This window comes from Odocoileus virginianus, chromosome 22 (assembly GCF_023699985.2).
Source record: "Odocoileus virginianus isolate 20LAN1187 ecotype Illinois chromosome 22, Ovbor_1.2, whole genome shotgun sequence".
NCBI lineage: Eukaryota > Metazoa > Chordata > Mammalia > Artiodactyla > Cervidae > Odocoileus > Odocoileus virginianus.
In genome coordinates, this window is record NC_069695.1 from 13,440,671 (window position 1) to 13,456,303 (window position 15,633).

The 15,633-nt window shown below is 49.4% G+C and overlaps 1 protein-coding gene across 4 annotated transcripts in view; it reads left to right on the plus strand.

The window, feature by feature from the left end:
* Positions 1-15,633, plus strand: part of ST8SIA5 (ST8 alpha-N-acetyl-neuraminide alpha-2,8-sialyltransferase 5) — a 74,531-nt gene that overhangs the window by 46,753 nt on the left and 12,145 nt on the right. For 3 of the 4 annotated variants that reach the window (XR_011482712.1, XM_020870978.2, XM_020870979.2), the window contains 4 exons: positions 5,999-6,085; positions 9,455-9,599; positions 14,024-14,136; positions 14,895-14,987. Coding sequence is in view for 3 of the 4 variants with exons in the window: in XM_020870978.2 (XP_020726637.1) it covers positions 5,999-6,085; positions 9,455-9,599; positions 14,024-14,136; positions 14,895-14,987 (438 nt within the window). In the remaining variant the exon portion in view is untranslated. The remainder of the gene's footprint in view (positions 1-5,998; positions 6,086-9,454; positions 9,600-14,023; positions 14,137-14,894; positions 14,988-15,633) is intronic. The other variant, XM_070452619.1, reaches the window with a different exon arrangement.

The window sequence follows — 15,633 nt, forward strand, 5'->3', positions numbered from 1 at the left end:
CTCGGGTTTCATCCCTGGGTCGGGAAGATGCCCTGGAGAAGGAAATGGCAACCCACTCCAGTATTCTCGCCTGGATAATCCCATGGACAGAGGAGCCTGGCAGGCTACAGTCCATGGGGTCGTGAGACTCGGCCATGAGTTAGCGACTAAACCATCATCACCACTGGACCCTTCGTTTCAAGCCTGAATCTCCAACATTGTGGGGTGTGATGGAACCTCATCCCCGCCCCACACCATCTGTGCTCACCCTCTGTCTCTTGTCAGGAACTCGTGTTAGTGGGTCATGGGGCCTCTGTGTGTTTGGCTCTATGTGTCTCTGCCTTTGGGGTACCCTCTCTGGTCTCCAGCTGATGACCTCTGGGCCTTGTCCCTCCTGTCTCTTTCATGTCAGTTGCCCTCCATATGGTTCCCTGGCCCTGGAGTCTGGGCCCTTGTGCTGGGGGAAACAGGCTGTTTTTCAGGGAGCAATAAGCCCAGTGACTCCTTTCCTGAGTCCTCAAGCTGAGGTCAGTGAGCTCCCCCAGAGCTGAAATCAGAAAAGCGAGAGACTGGCCTCTGATCTGAGTGGTTCTGATGCCACCTGGGCACCTGCGGGCTTCACTGTGGTCCAGCCCAGAGGCAAGAGCAGTGCTCACAGTGGAGCCCCTGAGTCATCGGGAAAAGGTTAAACCTCCATCTGCCAATGGAAGGGGCTGGACGGATGTGCCCAGAGGCCCTTCCGGTACATGCATGTCAGCTGGCATTCCATCTGAGGAGACAGGGCAGTGTGTGATTCATCTAGGAATGATTCTGATACAAAATTGCTCCAATCAATGGTAAAAATCAGTCAACTGAAAAACTCCCACATGGTAAGGGCCTCATTCCCTGACAATGTCAGATACAATGAGGAATGACTCTATGATGATTTGTTGCAAAATCACATTGTCCCTGATACTTGTAAAAATTATCTATGCTTTATTTTAGCCATTCTAGGGCCTCTTTAGTTTTCAACCAATTGATGCCTGCGCTCACACACAGACAGTGCCATGCATGCCTGGGACCTCACGCTGGGTCTCTCCTGCCACCCTTTCCCCATCTTTCTGGGCTGGGGAACCCTGACAGAGCCTCACAGAGACCAGGAGAGAGGCTGGGAGCAGGGACGGCAGCTTTCTGGGCTGGCACGCTCCTTTGCGCCCATGCTTCTCTGAGTCTTGTTGCCTGACCCTGCCCAGGCTCTGGACGTGTCTGTTAGACGAATGAGTAGGTGGATGAGGCCTAGGTGGGAGCAGAAGAGGCCATGGAGTGAAAGGGGAAGAAAGAAGGAGGAGGACGAGGGGATGGTCATCATCTCCTGCACACGGCTGGGAAAATCAAGTAGCTACCGAAGTTTATAGTAATAAAAAGTGACGGTTTCTGCCCACACCCTCTCCCCCAGCCCTGCTCCTTACAACTCTTGGCTGTTTCTTCTGGGAGTCACCTCGTACCTCTCAGTCCTGTGCATGCCACGGATGCCACGTTTAGTGTCCACTGATGTCCTACTTTGGTGGATGAGGATTCCACTCCCATAGCCAGCCCAAACACTCCCTCCACTCCACTTTTCCCAGTTGAGGGGTCCTGCTATTTTCAGTTCTTCTATCTATAGATTGCCTAGATAACCTATTTCTTGTTCTACCAAATACTGGCAGTATCTGTTGGTTCTGTACTTTGTTAAGATGAGGGTATCTGGCTTTAGTCATCCGTGAGTTTACCTTGAGAATGTCAAGGCTGATGACATTTACATGCTATATGTAACTATAGCAAGCCTTTCTTGGCTTTTCTCTATGGGCTGACTCTAAAATTTGAAGATCAGAAAATAGTGACTCCCATCGCCTTTCTTGTACATTTCCACCCCCCCCAACTTTTTTTCCTGGAGCTTCTAGTCATCTTTTTCCTTTTGAACACGTTGTCTCTATCATGCCCCATTTTTTCCCCCTGCCTCTACATCAACCAGGCATTCCCCCAAGGGTTTCCCTTCATCCTCTTTATCCATCCTGGACAGGCTGCTCTCTGGGTAGGTCACACACAGTTGTCACTTCCCTTTTCAGCCCTGTAGATGGGATTCACCCATATAGCTGCTTCTTTCTTGGTTTACGCCTCCATTTGCTGCTGCCCATGTTCAGGTAAATTCCCCCAAACTGGTGGATAATGGTTGAGTCCTTCTGTGTACAAATAATTCTCTTATTTGTTGGCTTGGTGGCGTTGGCATTTTAGGTGAAGATTATTCACCCCCAGAATGCTGAAGACCTTCTCCATCATCTTCTAGTGTCCAGGGCTGTGTGAGCACATGGTACTAGTTTTTCCTTTGGATGTGACCTGTTTTCTTCTGTCTGAGTCTTTACAGGTCATGACCGTTCTGGAATATCAGAACCTGGGCCTCAGGATGCACACTCATGGAGACTGTTATTCCAGAGCTCACTCCAAACTCTTGAATTTTCTCTTGGGTTTCTTTATATTTCCTCCTCCAGTTTTCCTCCCCTCTTCTTTCTGGTACCTCTAAGAGTTGTATACTTCTAGATTGCTCCTTGAATAGCTTTTCATCTCATCTTTTCTCTCTTTGCCTTTTGCTTCTACTTGCTGAGAAAATTCCTTGACTTCATCTTCCAACTTTTCTAATGAACTTCCCCCCACCCCCCAGAAGCTCTTTCTTTTTAGATTATTCTCAGGACAATCATCTTTTTTGTTCCTCTTCTGGAAAATAGTCATGTATTGGGAGAAAGGGGTTAAGTGCCTGGGATCAACCTTTCATCTTTAAGGTAAAGGTGATCTCTGCATTTGTAAAGCAATTTAAAAAATATTTTATACATATTATCTCATTTGATCTTTCTGACAACCTTTGAGATCAGCAGGGCAGAAGTTATTATATCCGTATTACAGATAAAGCAGCTGAGTCTCAGAGAGATTAAATGACTTGTTTGAGGTCATATTGCCAGGTGGGAATGAAACCAGGATTCCAGGCTGGGTGTCCAGGCCCAGATCCTAGTCTGGTGTGTGACAAGGCCTTTGGAGGTGCGGAGAATGGGGCCTAGACACTGGTAAGAGTTGAACGTGGGACCCCAGCCTGCAGTGTCACCAGGGTTGTGCTTCCAGGAGTTGTTTGAGGCATTGGCCAAGCAGGATGCTATGCTGGGGACCTGTGGGTGACAGGGAGCGAGGGAGGGCGGCAGTGTGAGTGAGGGTGCCACTGCGTAATGGCCCCTCTCGTTCGATGCCACACGAGCTCAAGAGGCAAGAGCTGCTGTGGGAGGTTTGGGAAAGCTGGAGGAAGATGTCAGGATGAGAGGAAGAGTTCCTTCTGGCCGTCTAAAGCTGCAGGGCAGGTTCCTGCCCCAGGGCCTTTGCACTCACTTTTCTCTCTGGAATACTCCTTTCCTAGATATTTGTGTGGCTCACTCCTGCATAAGTTCAGTTCTTTGTGTACGGTTCCCCTCTTCCGGAAAGCCTTCCTGGATCAACTCATTTGAAGCACTCACTTTTTGATCCCTGCTTCATTTTTCTTTTTGAAAAAATTTTTATCTTTTTTTGATTGAAGTATAGTTGGTATACAATATTATAAGTTACAGATATACAATACAGTGATACACAAATTTTAAAAGTTATACACCACTTCTAGTTATTATACAGGATTGTCTTTATTCCCTGTGTTGAACACTATATTATCCTTGTAGCCTGTTACTTCATATTTCTTTGTAGCACTTAGCACTCCCTGACATGGCATTATATGTCTGAGTTTGTTTGTTTTTTTGGCTGTGATAAGAATACTTAACATGAGACCTACCCTCTTGACAAAATTTTAAGTGTGCAGCCCAGTATTGTCAACTGTGAGCACTAAGTTTTATAGCAAATCTCTAGAACTTACTCATCTTATATAACTGAAACTTTATAACAACCTTCATTACTCCTTCCCGGAGCCCCTGGTATCTATCATTCTTCTCTATTTCTATAAGAGTGACTATTTTAGTTACTTCATGCAAGTAGAATCATGCAGTATCTGTCCTTCAGCGACCAGCTTTTTCACTGAGGATAATGTCCTCCAGATTCATCCAAGTTGTCACATGTGGCAAGATTTTCTTCTTTTTGAAGGCTTCATAATATTTCATTGTATGTATAGAATACCTTTTCTTTATCCATTCATTTATCAGTGAACATTTAGATTGTTTCCATATCCTGGTTATTCTGAATGATGCTGCAATGCAAATAGGGGTGTAAGCATTTCTTTAAAATTCTGATTTCAATTCTTTCGGATATATATCCAGAAGTGGGATTGCTGAACTATATTGTATTTCTATTATTAATTTTTTGAGGAATCTCCATACTATTTTCCCTAGTAGCCATACCATTTTACATTCCCACTAACAGTATAGGAGGGTTCCCTTTTCCCTGTATCCTTGCCAATGCTTGTCATCTTTTTTTTTTTTTTTTTGATAATAGCCATTCTAAGAAGTATGATGTGATTTTGTACTATGGTCTTGATTTGCATTTCCATGATGATTATTGGTATTGACCACTTGTATGTCTTCTTTGTAGAAATGCCTTTTCAAGTCCTTTCCCCAATTAAAAATTAGGTTCTTTGGTTCTTTGCTGTTGCTTTGTAGCAGTTCTTATGTATTTGGTATATTAACCCCTTATCAGATATGTGGTTTGCAAATATTTTCTCCTGTTCAGTAGGTTGTCTTTTTACTCTGTTGATTATTTCCTATGCTGTGCAGAGCTTTCCAGTTTGATGGAGTCCCACTTGTCTATTTTTGCTTTTATTGTTTGTGATTTTCATGTACCATCTCACATATCTGCTTCCCATGTGCAAAGTCTATGTAGGCTGGGAGTTGTTTTGTTCACCACAGTATCTCTAGATCCTACATATTGAGGAATTCAATAACATTTATAGATTTTATTTGAACTCAGGCTCATTGATTCATTCATTAATTTATTGATGTACTCAACAAATATTTACTGCTCATCTGCTATGAGCCTTAGCACTGGAGACACAGTCAGGCATGATGCCCAGGCCCAGTATTTACTATTTAGTGGGAATGGTCAGGCAGAAGTAAAGAGAAGCTACAGGTTTTACAGAAAGGGAAGTGCTGGCGGCTGTGAGTGAGCATCATCACGACAGCTCAGTTTAACAAAAGGTTGTCCAGACAAAAGTTTTCTCCTCTCTTCCTCTCTGTCACTGAAAATTGTGATCTGCCCTTGGGAAAAGAGAAAGAGAGGGGCATTGCACCCTTGCAATGAGTCCTACTGTGTCCTGAGTGCAGTGTGGGGTTATCTACAGACCTTAAGAAAGTGGTCTCACACCCTCTGTAGACAGATGTTCCTGGGAGAACTGTGCAGGCCTGTGTAGTGGGCATTTGAGGAAGGATGTTTTGAAATGTACCCAGATTTGTTTTGATCACATATAGTAAGACACACGGACACACAAGACTGTCATGAAGGAGCATGTTCTTGTGCTCACAGATCCTTAGAGACAGGAGGCATGGCGTGCCACTCAGGGATGCATGGGGAAGCACCAGGACTGGTCTGGAGGCAGGAGGGGCAAGGGGAAAGCATGGGCGAGACCCTTTGTTGTGGTTTTCTTGGGAAGGAATGGACAAGGTGGGATAAAAAGGTTTAGGTTTGGCTAGTTTGCATGATTTCAGTGAGCTCGGTGCATAGGGACTGCCCCTGGTTTTCTGATCCCTAGCTCTGGGCTGATGAGGGCAGGGGGCTAGTGGCTCCATAAAGGAGGTGGTTGAGGGTGTGGACTCTGGATTGGTTGGTGTGTGCATGGCAGGCAGGCTTGCTGGAGGGTGGTTTGCTATCTCTAGGAGTTCACCAGGCTCCAGATGCCAGAAAATCAAGGGTTTTGCAAATTATAAAATACAGTGAATACAAAGGACTAGCCCAGGACTTGGCATAAGGGGGAACAGGAAGGGAGCGTGTTCGGGGATGGTGACACTGTGTCCAGCCTGGCCCTTTCATGCACTCTCTGTCTTCCACTCCCAAGGGTGAAACAGTCGGAGCTGTTCGACAGGTGGAAGAGCCTCCAGATGTGCAAATGGGCGATGAACATCTCTGAAGCCAACCAGTTCAAGTATCTATGACTCGTCTGTCCTCCCCAGCCCTTCCGCGCGTGTGGTTCTCCTGACCACCTCTTCAAATCTCCCTCATCCTGCCAGGCCAGATGCCCCCAGGGGCATCTTCCCCGGTGCTGGCCTTGATTGGGCTTTGGAATCTGGAAGTGGGGAGGTTCTGACTCAGCACACAGGCTGAGGCTGGCATCTTGCGGGGCACTGTCCTCCATGTTCCTGCCCTTAGTTCTGGCAGCACCTGTGTGTGGTCGGTGCTGTCGTCTCCAGCACAGCCCCTGACCATGAGGTCTCCAGCTGGCCTGTGCATTAAGGCTCCTTACACATCTTCCGCGGCTTCACCCTGCTCCCCACCCAGCCCCTGGGGCAGCTGCTTGAACTCAGCAGTGCTTTCCATCTCAGAGCACTTGGGCTCCTAGAGCCTGGACCAGACATTGGAGCACAGCTATACCTTATTCTTGAGCTGCTCTCTAACTGAAATGGACAGATTGAAAGCTCCCAGGAGGCAAGAGCTATATCTTAGTGTTCTCCTGTCTTTGAGAGCTAAGAAGCTAATAGATGTCCAGTCTCTGTGATTAGTGGTGAGCTGTAGGGTCTGCTCTATTCTAAAATTCTGGGAGTTTCTGGCATGCTTTTAGTATAAGAAGACCTTATGGAATGGAATTGACATGATCCTGGGAATGTGTATATAAACTGGATTTCAGCAACTTGGGTCGTAGTTTGAATGTGCTGAGGAGCCATCTGCATGAAGGAATCCTACATGGGAAGCTGTGAAAAGCAAACAACACTGAGTGTTTTGTATTTTCTGTATAAGTCATTTTTTCCAGTTTGTTGCAGTTCTGGGCCAAGTCTAAAGGCAGCTTTAAGTGGCATGTTTCAGAAATGTGCTGCAGGTACCAGCAGCCCCTAACCAGAGGCCTCCTCGAGACTGCAGAAGCCCAGCTGAGGCTCAACAGTCATTTGCAGAGACCCACAAATCATAGATGTAGAATGCAGGGAAAAGGTCCAAGATCTGTGTTGCCGATGCAGCCCCAATTTCACCTTTAGAATGAAGCCTTATTGCGGGTGATGCGTGACAGGGAGGCCCAAGCCCACCAAGGGCATGCTGATGAGCACTGGATGGGGTTGGGAGGTCATGAGATGCCAGAGGATGTTGTCCAGGCTGAGAGCGGCACAGAAACGTCATCAGTGGGAGTCACATATCTAAGGAAATAACGAAGCCACAGGGAGATGATGTGGCAAGAGAAAAACTGGGATACGTGTGGGAGCCGTTGGCAGGGACTAGCCAGCACTATCTGGGGGGAGGCTCTGAGAGCTGAGCCCCTTCTGGTGGTGGGGGGGATGGTTCCAGGTGTGGGAGAGAGAAATGGCATCAGGTCCTGCCATGCGCTAAATGGAAAAAGCTTCGAGGCAAGGTGGTCTTCCCCCTTTGCTCTCATTACAAGCTCACTGATGATGAGATTCTAGACTGAGGTGTAAGAACCTGGTGCAGTGGGGTGGGGTGGGGGAATGTGCTGGAACATAGGCGTGAGCATTCCAGTTATAGGAGAGGAATCCTGTAACAGAGGCCCTCCCCTCCCCTACTGCTTGCAAATGGACACACTTGATCCTGGTTTATATATCAGTCACTCGTGAGCTTGGTTAATATGAGTCAGTCTCCCTCACTGGGATACTCACCAGTGGGCTGACAAGATGGACCAGCCAGATGCTGCTTTGAAATGCTGACTGATGGCTCCTGCCTCACCAGGCCTCTGGCCTTCTCTCTGGAAAGCCTCAGTCACAGCCCTCCCCAGGAAAGACTACTCCCTATGGCCAGCAGCCAACTGAGCTCCCCTGTGAAGTCTCTGCAAGAGATAGAGTCACAAAAAATAATGTGTATACCCTTCTTGGGCTTCAGAAGCTTAGAGTCACAGGATTACAGAGGGTCAGAAAAGCCAGCCTTGCATTCTACAGATGAGGAAACTGAGGCAGAGAGGGGAGCAGACCTACCCCAAGCCCCACAGCTGGTGAAGGCAGAGCAGAAACTAGAAGCCAGGCCTCTCAATGCCAGGCTGGCATCCAGGTTTCCATCCCAGACCTTCAGCATGGACTTTCCAGAAAGTCTGTCCTCAGCTTTGGTTAGTAGTCATCATCCGGGCTCCATGGAGACGGTGTTCCATTCTGCCCAGGGCCGCCAGGAGGCTGGGTATAACTCTGCCCAGAACCAGTGCTGGGGGGAGGAAGTGTGTCATGGCCCACTGCTGCTGTTCTTGGAGAAAGTGGATCCTCGTCCTCTCATAGCCCCCAAAGTGAGACGGGGACAGCTGGCATCCTTTGTCAAATCCAGCCCCTCTGTAGCCAGGGTGGGACTCGGGTCCCCAGAATAGGGGAGCAGGATGTGTCTAGGATCTGACCCCATCACCAAGTCTTGCAGGCACACTTGCGAGAATGCAGTGCCAGGCAGATCACCAGCTGCAGAGAAGAGAAAACCATGCTTCTCTGGCCTGGATGGCTCCCAAGCCTGCCTCATCAGCCCCACGCTCCCTCGGAGGCTATTTTTTAAACCTGCTTGCATTGTCTGAACATTAACCCTTCTGTAGCTCATGTTTGAGTGTTTTTGTCAGTGAAAACCACAGGGATTTTTTTTTTTTTTTAAATCATGAACTCCCAAAACCTTTTAAAAGCCAAGTTCCACTTTCTGCAAGAAGTCACCCAGTATCAACCCTCCATCCAATATCTGACCCTTCCCTGTTCTTGGGACAGTTTCTAAGTCACTGAAATGGCTCATTTCTGTTGACCATGCGTGTGTTGCTTTTTGACCATCAGGCGGGGTTAGCCTCACCTAGAGTCAGTTATGGGGGCCAAGAACTGAGGAAGTGCTCCCATCCCTGGGTTTTCCCTGAGCGCTGGGTAAGGAAGTGTTTCTAGGAAGCAGTAGAAGGCTTGGCGGCTCTTGTGAAAGCTGACGTGGGAACGCTTCACCCAGGGTTGGCAGGACCTGGTTGCTGACACCCATGTGTCTGACATTATGCAGAATCCTGACAGGCAGGGTCCCGGCCACCCAGGGACTTTCATTCAAGTGAAGAAGGAGTTGACAGGATAAAGCAAGTGGTACCCAGTCTGTGCTCTGGGACTCTGGAGGGCAGTCTGGCCAGTGGAGACAGGGCAGCTGGGAGATTACGGAGGGAGACCTGGCTCGACCCTGAAAGGCTCGGGCATTGGGAGGGGTTCTGAAGACAGGGGACACATGAACAGGGGTGAGAAGGGGTGGGTGGGAAAGGATGGTGCTCCCTGGCCTCCCCGAAGGGCCTCACTTCTGAGACCCCTCTGTTCTCTGGGAGGCTCTGCTCTGCCCCGCGTCATTGTCCTCTTCCTGTCCATCTCCTGCCCGGCAGGTCCACTCTGTCCAGGTGCTGCAATGCCCCCTCCTTCCTCTTCACCACCCAGAAGAACACGCCCCTGGGGACGAAGCTCAAGTACGAGGTGGATACTAGCGGCATCTACCACATCAACCAAGAGATCTTCCGCATGTTTCCCAAGGTGCTGCTTCGGGCAGGGTAGTCTGGGTGGGCATGGAGTGACCCCATGGGGTCTTCTGTGGCCATGCCCGTGTGGCATGGCAATCACTCTGCTGTTTCCCCTATACCCAGTGGTCCTGGGCTTGGCTGGCCAGTCTCTTAGACTCAGTAGACAGTCCTCTGGGGTTCCTGGGTGTCCTGAGTACCTGAATGCCAACTGGCTGTTATTTGAATGACTTTTGGCAAGAAAGTGGTTGTAAAATTTTGATTATTGCCTTGCTTGCAAAGAACATCCTGAAGCTATCTGGGTGGAAGATTAATCACTTGCTCCCCACCTGAGGGAGGCACAAGAGCACAAACATACATACACAGGTTGTGTGCACAAGAAATCACAACCATACAAAGCAAGGCACTGCAAGGATGACCTCGGAGTGGCTCACCTTGGGCAGTCCTTTTGTCTTGCCAGGCTTCACTCTCCCTGTCTGTAACACTGGAGTTTGGACTTGGTGTAGTTTTATCTTCTTAGGACGGAAAACCTAAAATAAATATCAGGCACTTAAACAGGAGAGACATTTATTATTATTTTTTCCTTTACACGCAAGAAGCCTGGAGAGAGGCCGTTCATTCAGGGCTGGTGCATTTCCCCCACCCTGGCCAGGGGGACCACAGAATGAGGGACCCATATGAGTCAAGGGCTCAGACCACAGAACCCAGGCATAGGTATTCACTTCCGGCCTGATCGTTGCACCAGACTCTTGGAGAAGGGACTCTGCTGTATGTTCAGCTCTTCTGATAGTTGCCTCCTGAAGGGGACGGTTCCATGCATGTTTACAGGCACTTCCTGGAGCGCGCTGGCCCAGGGCAGGGTGTAGTGGGTCCTGTTTGTAGACCTGCTGGTGTGGCTGGGGGTCAGGGGGTGTGTTCAGGTCTTGCTGGATGAAATGTGAAGGACGGGGCTGCCCGGCTTCCAGGACAGCTAATGAAAGAAAGCCCGGGGTTCCCTGCATTCTTGATGTGCACACTAGAGTGCATACTGGTATGGCTGGGCCTGGGGGTGGATAGGGCAGCGCTGGGGGAGAAGCCGGGGCTGGAGAGGTGTCAGACACACCCTCCCACTGCAGTGCTGGAGGATGACGGGATGTGAGCCATCTTCATGAGGTGGGTCTTTCAAGGCCTGGAACATAAGGCTGGTGACAGCAGGTGAACTTGAAGGTAATGCCAGTGGGTGACACACAGCTCAGTTATGACATATGGATCCAAGGAGGGCCACGGGGAAGGGCTGGAAAGGGAGCAGGGGTGGCCAAATGTGCAGGCCATATGGTCTCTGCCACAGCCACTCACCTTTATCATTCTAGCATGAAGCAGCCACAGACAGGAGTAAGCAAAGGACTGTGGCTGGGTCCCAATGACACTTTAATTCCTGTTCAGTTCAGTTCAGTTCAGTCGCTCAGTCGTGTCCGACTCTTTGCAACCCCACGAATCACAGCACGCCAGGCCTCCCTGTCCATCACCAACTCCTGGAGTTTACTCAAACTCATGTCCATCCAGTCGGTGATGCCATCCAGCCATCTCATCCTCTGTCGTCTCCTTCTCCTCCTGCCCCCAATCCCTTCCAGCATCAGGGTCTTTTCCAATGAGTCAACTCTTCACATCAGGTGGCCAAAGTATTGGAGTTTCAGCTTCAACATCAGTCCTTCCAATGAACACCCAGGACTGATCTCCTTTAGGATGGACTGGTTGGATCTCCTTGCAGTCCAAGGGACTCTCAAGAGTCTTCTCCAACACCACAGTTCAAAAGCATCAATTTTTCGGCGCTCAGCTTTCTTCACAGTCCAACTCTCACATCCATACATGACCACTGGAAAAACCATAGCCTTGACTAGATAGACCTTTGTTGGCAAAGTAATGTCTCTGCTTTTTAATAAGCTATCTAAGTTGGTCGTAATTTTTCGACATCACAAAATATTCCTTTGATTTTTTTCCCATCCTTCAAAAATATAAAATCCATTCCTAGCCCACTGGCCACGCAGACATAGGTGGTGAGTCAAGTGTGGCCGGCGGGCTGTAATTTGCCACCCCCTGGATTAGAGCATGTGACACATGAGTATTATCTGAACTTCCCTAAGGTGAGTATTTCTTTGAGTTCAAAACATATGCAGCTTCTCAGGCTCCTACCCTGACCCTGAAGATTCTGACTCCATGGTTCTGGGATGGAGCCAAGGATGTATCCTTCCAGAAAGTACCCAGGGGGTTTCTGATTTTCACAAGTGTGGGAAACACTGGCATAAAACATAGAACACCTTTGGTCATCTCTCCAAAGATGGTTTTGTTTTATTCTCTCTCTGAGCAAAGTCAAACAGTGCAGTTTCCCACACTGGCCATGAGATGTTCTTGTTTCCTCTGTCTTAGTCCTGGGAGCCTGTCCCTCCAGGGAAAATGTGCCAAGAAGGACAGTCTCCCACAGACGGGTACAGCGCCTCCTTTAGAGTTAGCCTAATTCCTGGAGATCCCGTTGTATTTTCAATCCTGCTGAAAATCGTGGGATCTTCCACGATGCCCGTCTGGCAGTTGGTCTCAGTGGAAGCCCCAGGTGCTGACCGGGGCTGCTCTCACTCAGGGCCGGCCAGCTGGGGTGAGCTAGGAGGAAAGCCACCCAGCGGTCTCTGGGTGTGAGGGCCATCCCATAATAAGCACCTGATGCCCTCAGCCTTGGGCCAGGTATGGTGAGCTTTTCATCCACACCAGTGGCTGTCTATGTGTGGGGCAGGGAGGTGGGGATATCTGCCAATGTCTGGAGATGCTTTTGGCTTCCCTAGTAGCTCAGCTGGTAAAGAATCTGCCTGCAATGTAGGAGATCCCGGTTTGATTCCTGGGTTGGGAAGATCCACTGGAGAAGGGATAGGCTACCCACTCCAATATTCTTGGGCTTCCCTGGTTGCTCAGCTGGTAAAGAATCTGCCTGCCATGGGGGAGACCTGGGTTCAATCAGATGCATTTGGTCATCCTGACTGGGGTGTACAAGGCCAGAGATACTGCTAAGCTTCCTGCAGTGGGCAGTCAGCCCCACAGCAAGGAATGAAAGTGAACGTGAAAGTCGCTCACTCTGGTCCAAAATATCAGTACTGCCAAGCTGAGCAATTTCTGCTTTACATCGTCTCACTGAATCGCAGGAAATATACATTACTATCCTGATTTTTTAAATTACAAAATTTGATTCCTAACAAATTTTACAAAAATTACAAAACCAAGTCACTGAGAGTTCAAAAAACCTTGCCCATGGTTCCCTCAACTCACTGTGATGCAAAACCAGGATTGAGTTGGGTCCTTTAACTGGGGTGCTCAATCCTAGTTTTCCCCAGCCATTCCCAGTTTGACTGAATCTAAGTCCTGCATCCCAAGCAAAGTGCCCCAGTCCTGGGCCAAATGGGATGGTTGGTCACCCCTTGATTCCAGGTCTACATTCCTGCCCTGAGCCTGCCTGGTCCCACCTGCCTCGGGTTGCCTCAAGGCCTAGACTGGGGACATGGCAGAACCAGGTCTTTTAATCAGGCCAGTATTTGCTTTTTCCTGCCTACTTGCCTGTGGTCCCCTGGAAGGCAGGCCTAGGGAGCCTTTGTTTGGGGCAGCCAGTGCCCCAACCCAGGCAACCCTGCCAGGTGAGGTGTGATCAGGTCAGAGTGCTGTGGGATACTCCTTCCCAGTGCCCCATGGGTGCATCATCACCAGGGTAAGTCCTGGGCTCCCCTGTGCTCAACACGGTTTTCTCTGCAGAGATCCCAGGGTCGCTGGCTCTCACTGCTCCCCTGAAGTGGCTTTGCTTGCTCACCTCCAGTCTCTTGTCCCTGCTTCTGCCAAGTCCTGGCATCTGTGCTGGTCTATATGACCTTTTTGTCCTAGTTCTGTGCCCTCCGCATGGAGCTGAAAGGCTTCAGGGCCAGATTTAGGGCCCTGGTCCCTGCTGTCATCCCCCAGAAAGTCTGCATTAACCACTGGCAAGAATACTGGAGTGGGTTGCCATGCCCTTCTCCCGGGGAATCTTCCTGATCCAGGGATCAAACCTGGGTCTTCTGCATTGCAGGCAGATTCTTTACCATTTAAGCACCTGGGAAGCATAAAATATGTGGACTAGAAGTCAGAGAAGCTGAGTTTCAGACGCTGGGGAAAGCAAAGGCAAACAGGGTAGACATAACCTGTACACTCTTATTTGAAACTGGGGACTTCCGGGGTTTATTGAAAAAGGTCGTGGAGACCTAGCTTCCGGTTCCAGCTCACTCGTAATTGCGTGTGGAACTGGGAAGGAGGCTTTTAATCTCTTTTCATCTGCAAAGTGGAACAGCCACTTCTCTCCCTTGTTCCGTACAAAGCTGGATGTGGGTACAGAGGGCAGGGCACCAGGTGGAGGCAGGGGTGGCGCCGCCTCTGACAGCTCTGCCCCTGTCTCCCCAGGACATGCCCTACTACCGGTCCCAGTTTAAGAAGTGTGCGGTGGTGGGCAACGGGGGCATCCTGAAGAACAGCCGCTGCGGGAGAGAGATCAACAGTGCTGACTTTGTCTTCCGGTAGGAGTCACCTTGGGTCTGCACCTGCCCCTTCTACCCCCACACCCCTCCTCCTCCATGCCCACCCCTTCTGGTGCCCCATCCTACTAATACTGCCCTTTTAACCCCCACTTCCCACCCCTGCGAACCCTCATGCTCTGGGTTGTCCCTTCTCCCTTCAGCTCCATCCTGTGCAAGGGGTCGAAACTGTCACGTCCTCAGTCTCCACATCTGTAAAATGGGAGCAAATGACATACCAGATATGAAGACACTGAGGACTCACAGGGGCATGCAGAGCTGTTAGTGAGGTCGTCTGGGCAGCTACCTCTCTGGTTGGGTTCCACTCTTCTGGAAGCATTGCTTATAACCAGGGTAGCCTTGTGGCTGACACCTTCACTGTGGCCTTACCTAAGTTAGACACCTGTCCATGTATTTCTTCTTCCTTATGTAAAACCCCCTCTTATCTCTTTGGGGATTCTAGCTTACCTCTTTGAGTCAAGAAGATAGCTTGAAGATAAGAGTTAAAGCGAACAAACTTGGGTTGAGGCTGCAATCATCTCATGGTTGGAGATCTACAACAATTAGGCCACTCAGGGTTGGTGAGGGAAGGGGCTGAACTTGCCCTTCTATGCCCAGGCCACGAAGATTCCACCCAGCTGGTTTCCTCTCTGTTCCTCGGCCCAAATGATCAGCATCCCTTTCATCCCCACGCCCCAGCTCCCCAGCTCCCTCAAGAATGACTGACTACATGCAGTTGGGCCACTTTATCTCTTCTGCAGCTGCAACCTACCCCCCATCTCAGAGAAGTACACCATGGATGTAGGGGTGAAGACAGACGTGGTCACCGTGAACCCCAGCATCATCACAGAGAGGTCAGTAGCCCTCTTTCTATACCGGTCCTCTCCAATACGGTAGCTATTCATCACGCATGGCCACTGGGCACCATCCAGATTGAGATGTGCCATCTCTAAGTGCAAAACGCACCCTTGCTCTAAAAGATATACTATGAAAAAGACGGTGAATCACACCTCATTACAGTTTTATATGGATTATATATTAAAATGGTAGTATGGGGGAATATCAGGTTAAACAAAATCTATTGTAAAAATTAATTTCAGCTAATCCTTTCTACTTATCTAAATGTGCTTCCTAGAACATTTAAAGTTACATTTGTGGCCTGCCTGATGTTTCTCTTGACAGCGCTGGTCTAGACAATCTTCCCCTAGAGATGAATCAGAGAGCTTTCCAGCTGTAGGACAGCTCCCTACAGGGAGTGTCCATGTGACACTGGGGGGAAACCTCTGGCAAGGACCTCAAGCCACCGCCTCCCTGGGCGGGTCCCCTCCTGGGATCTGTCTGGGAAGCCTGGGGGAGGGGTTAAGGTGTTAAAAGCCCAAAGGGGGCACATTCACACCTCCAGGTCAGGAGAAGGGTAAGAGGAGGCGGAGGTGGTAAATGGGGCCAGATGCCCAGGAACCTTTACAGAGTCAGCATCCAGTGAGGGGTGAGATGAGTCAG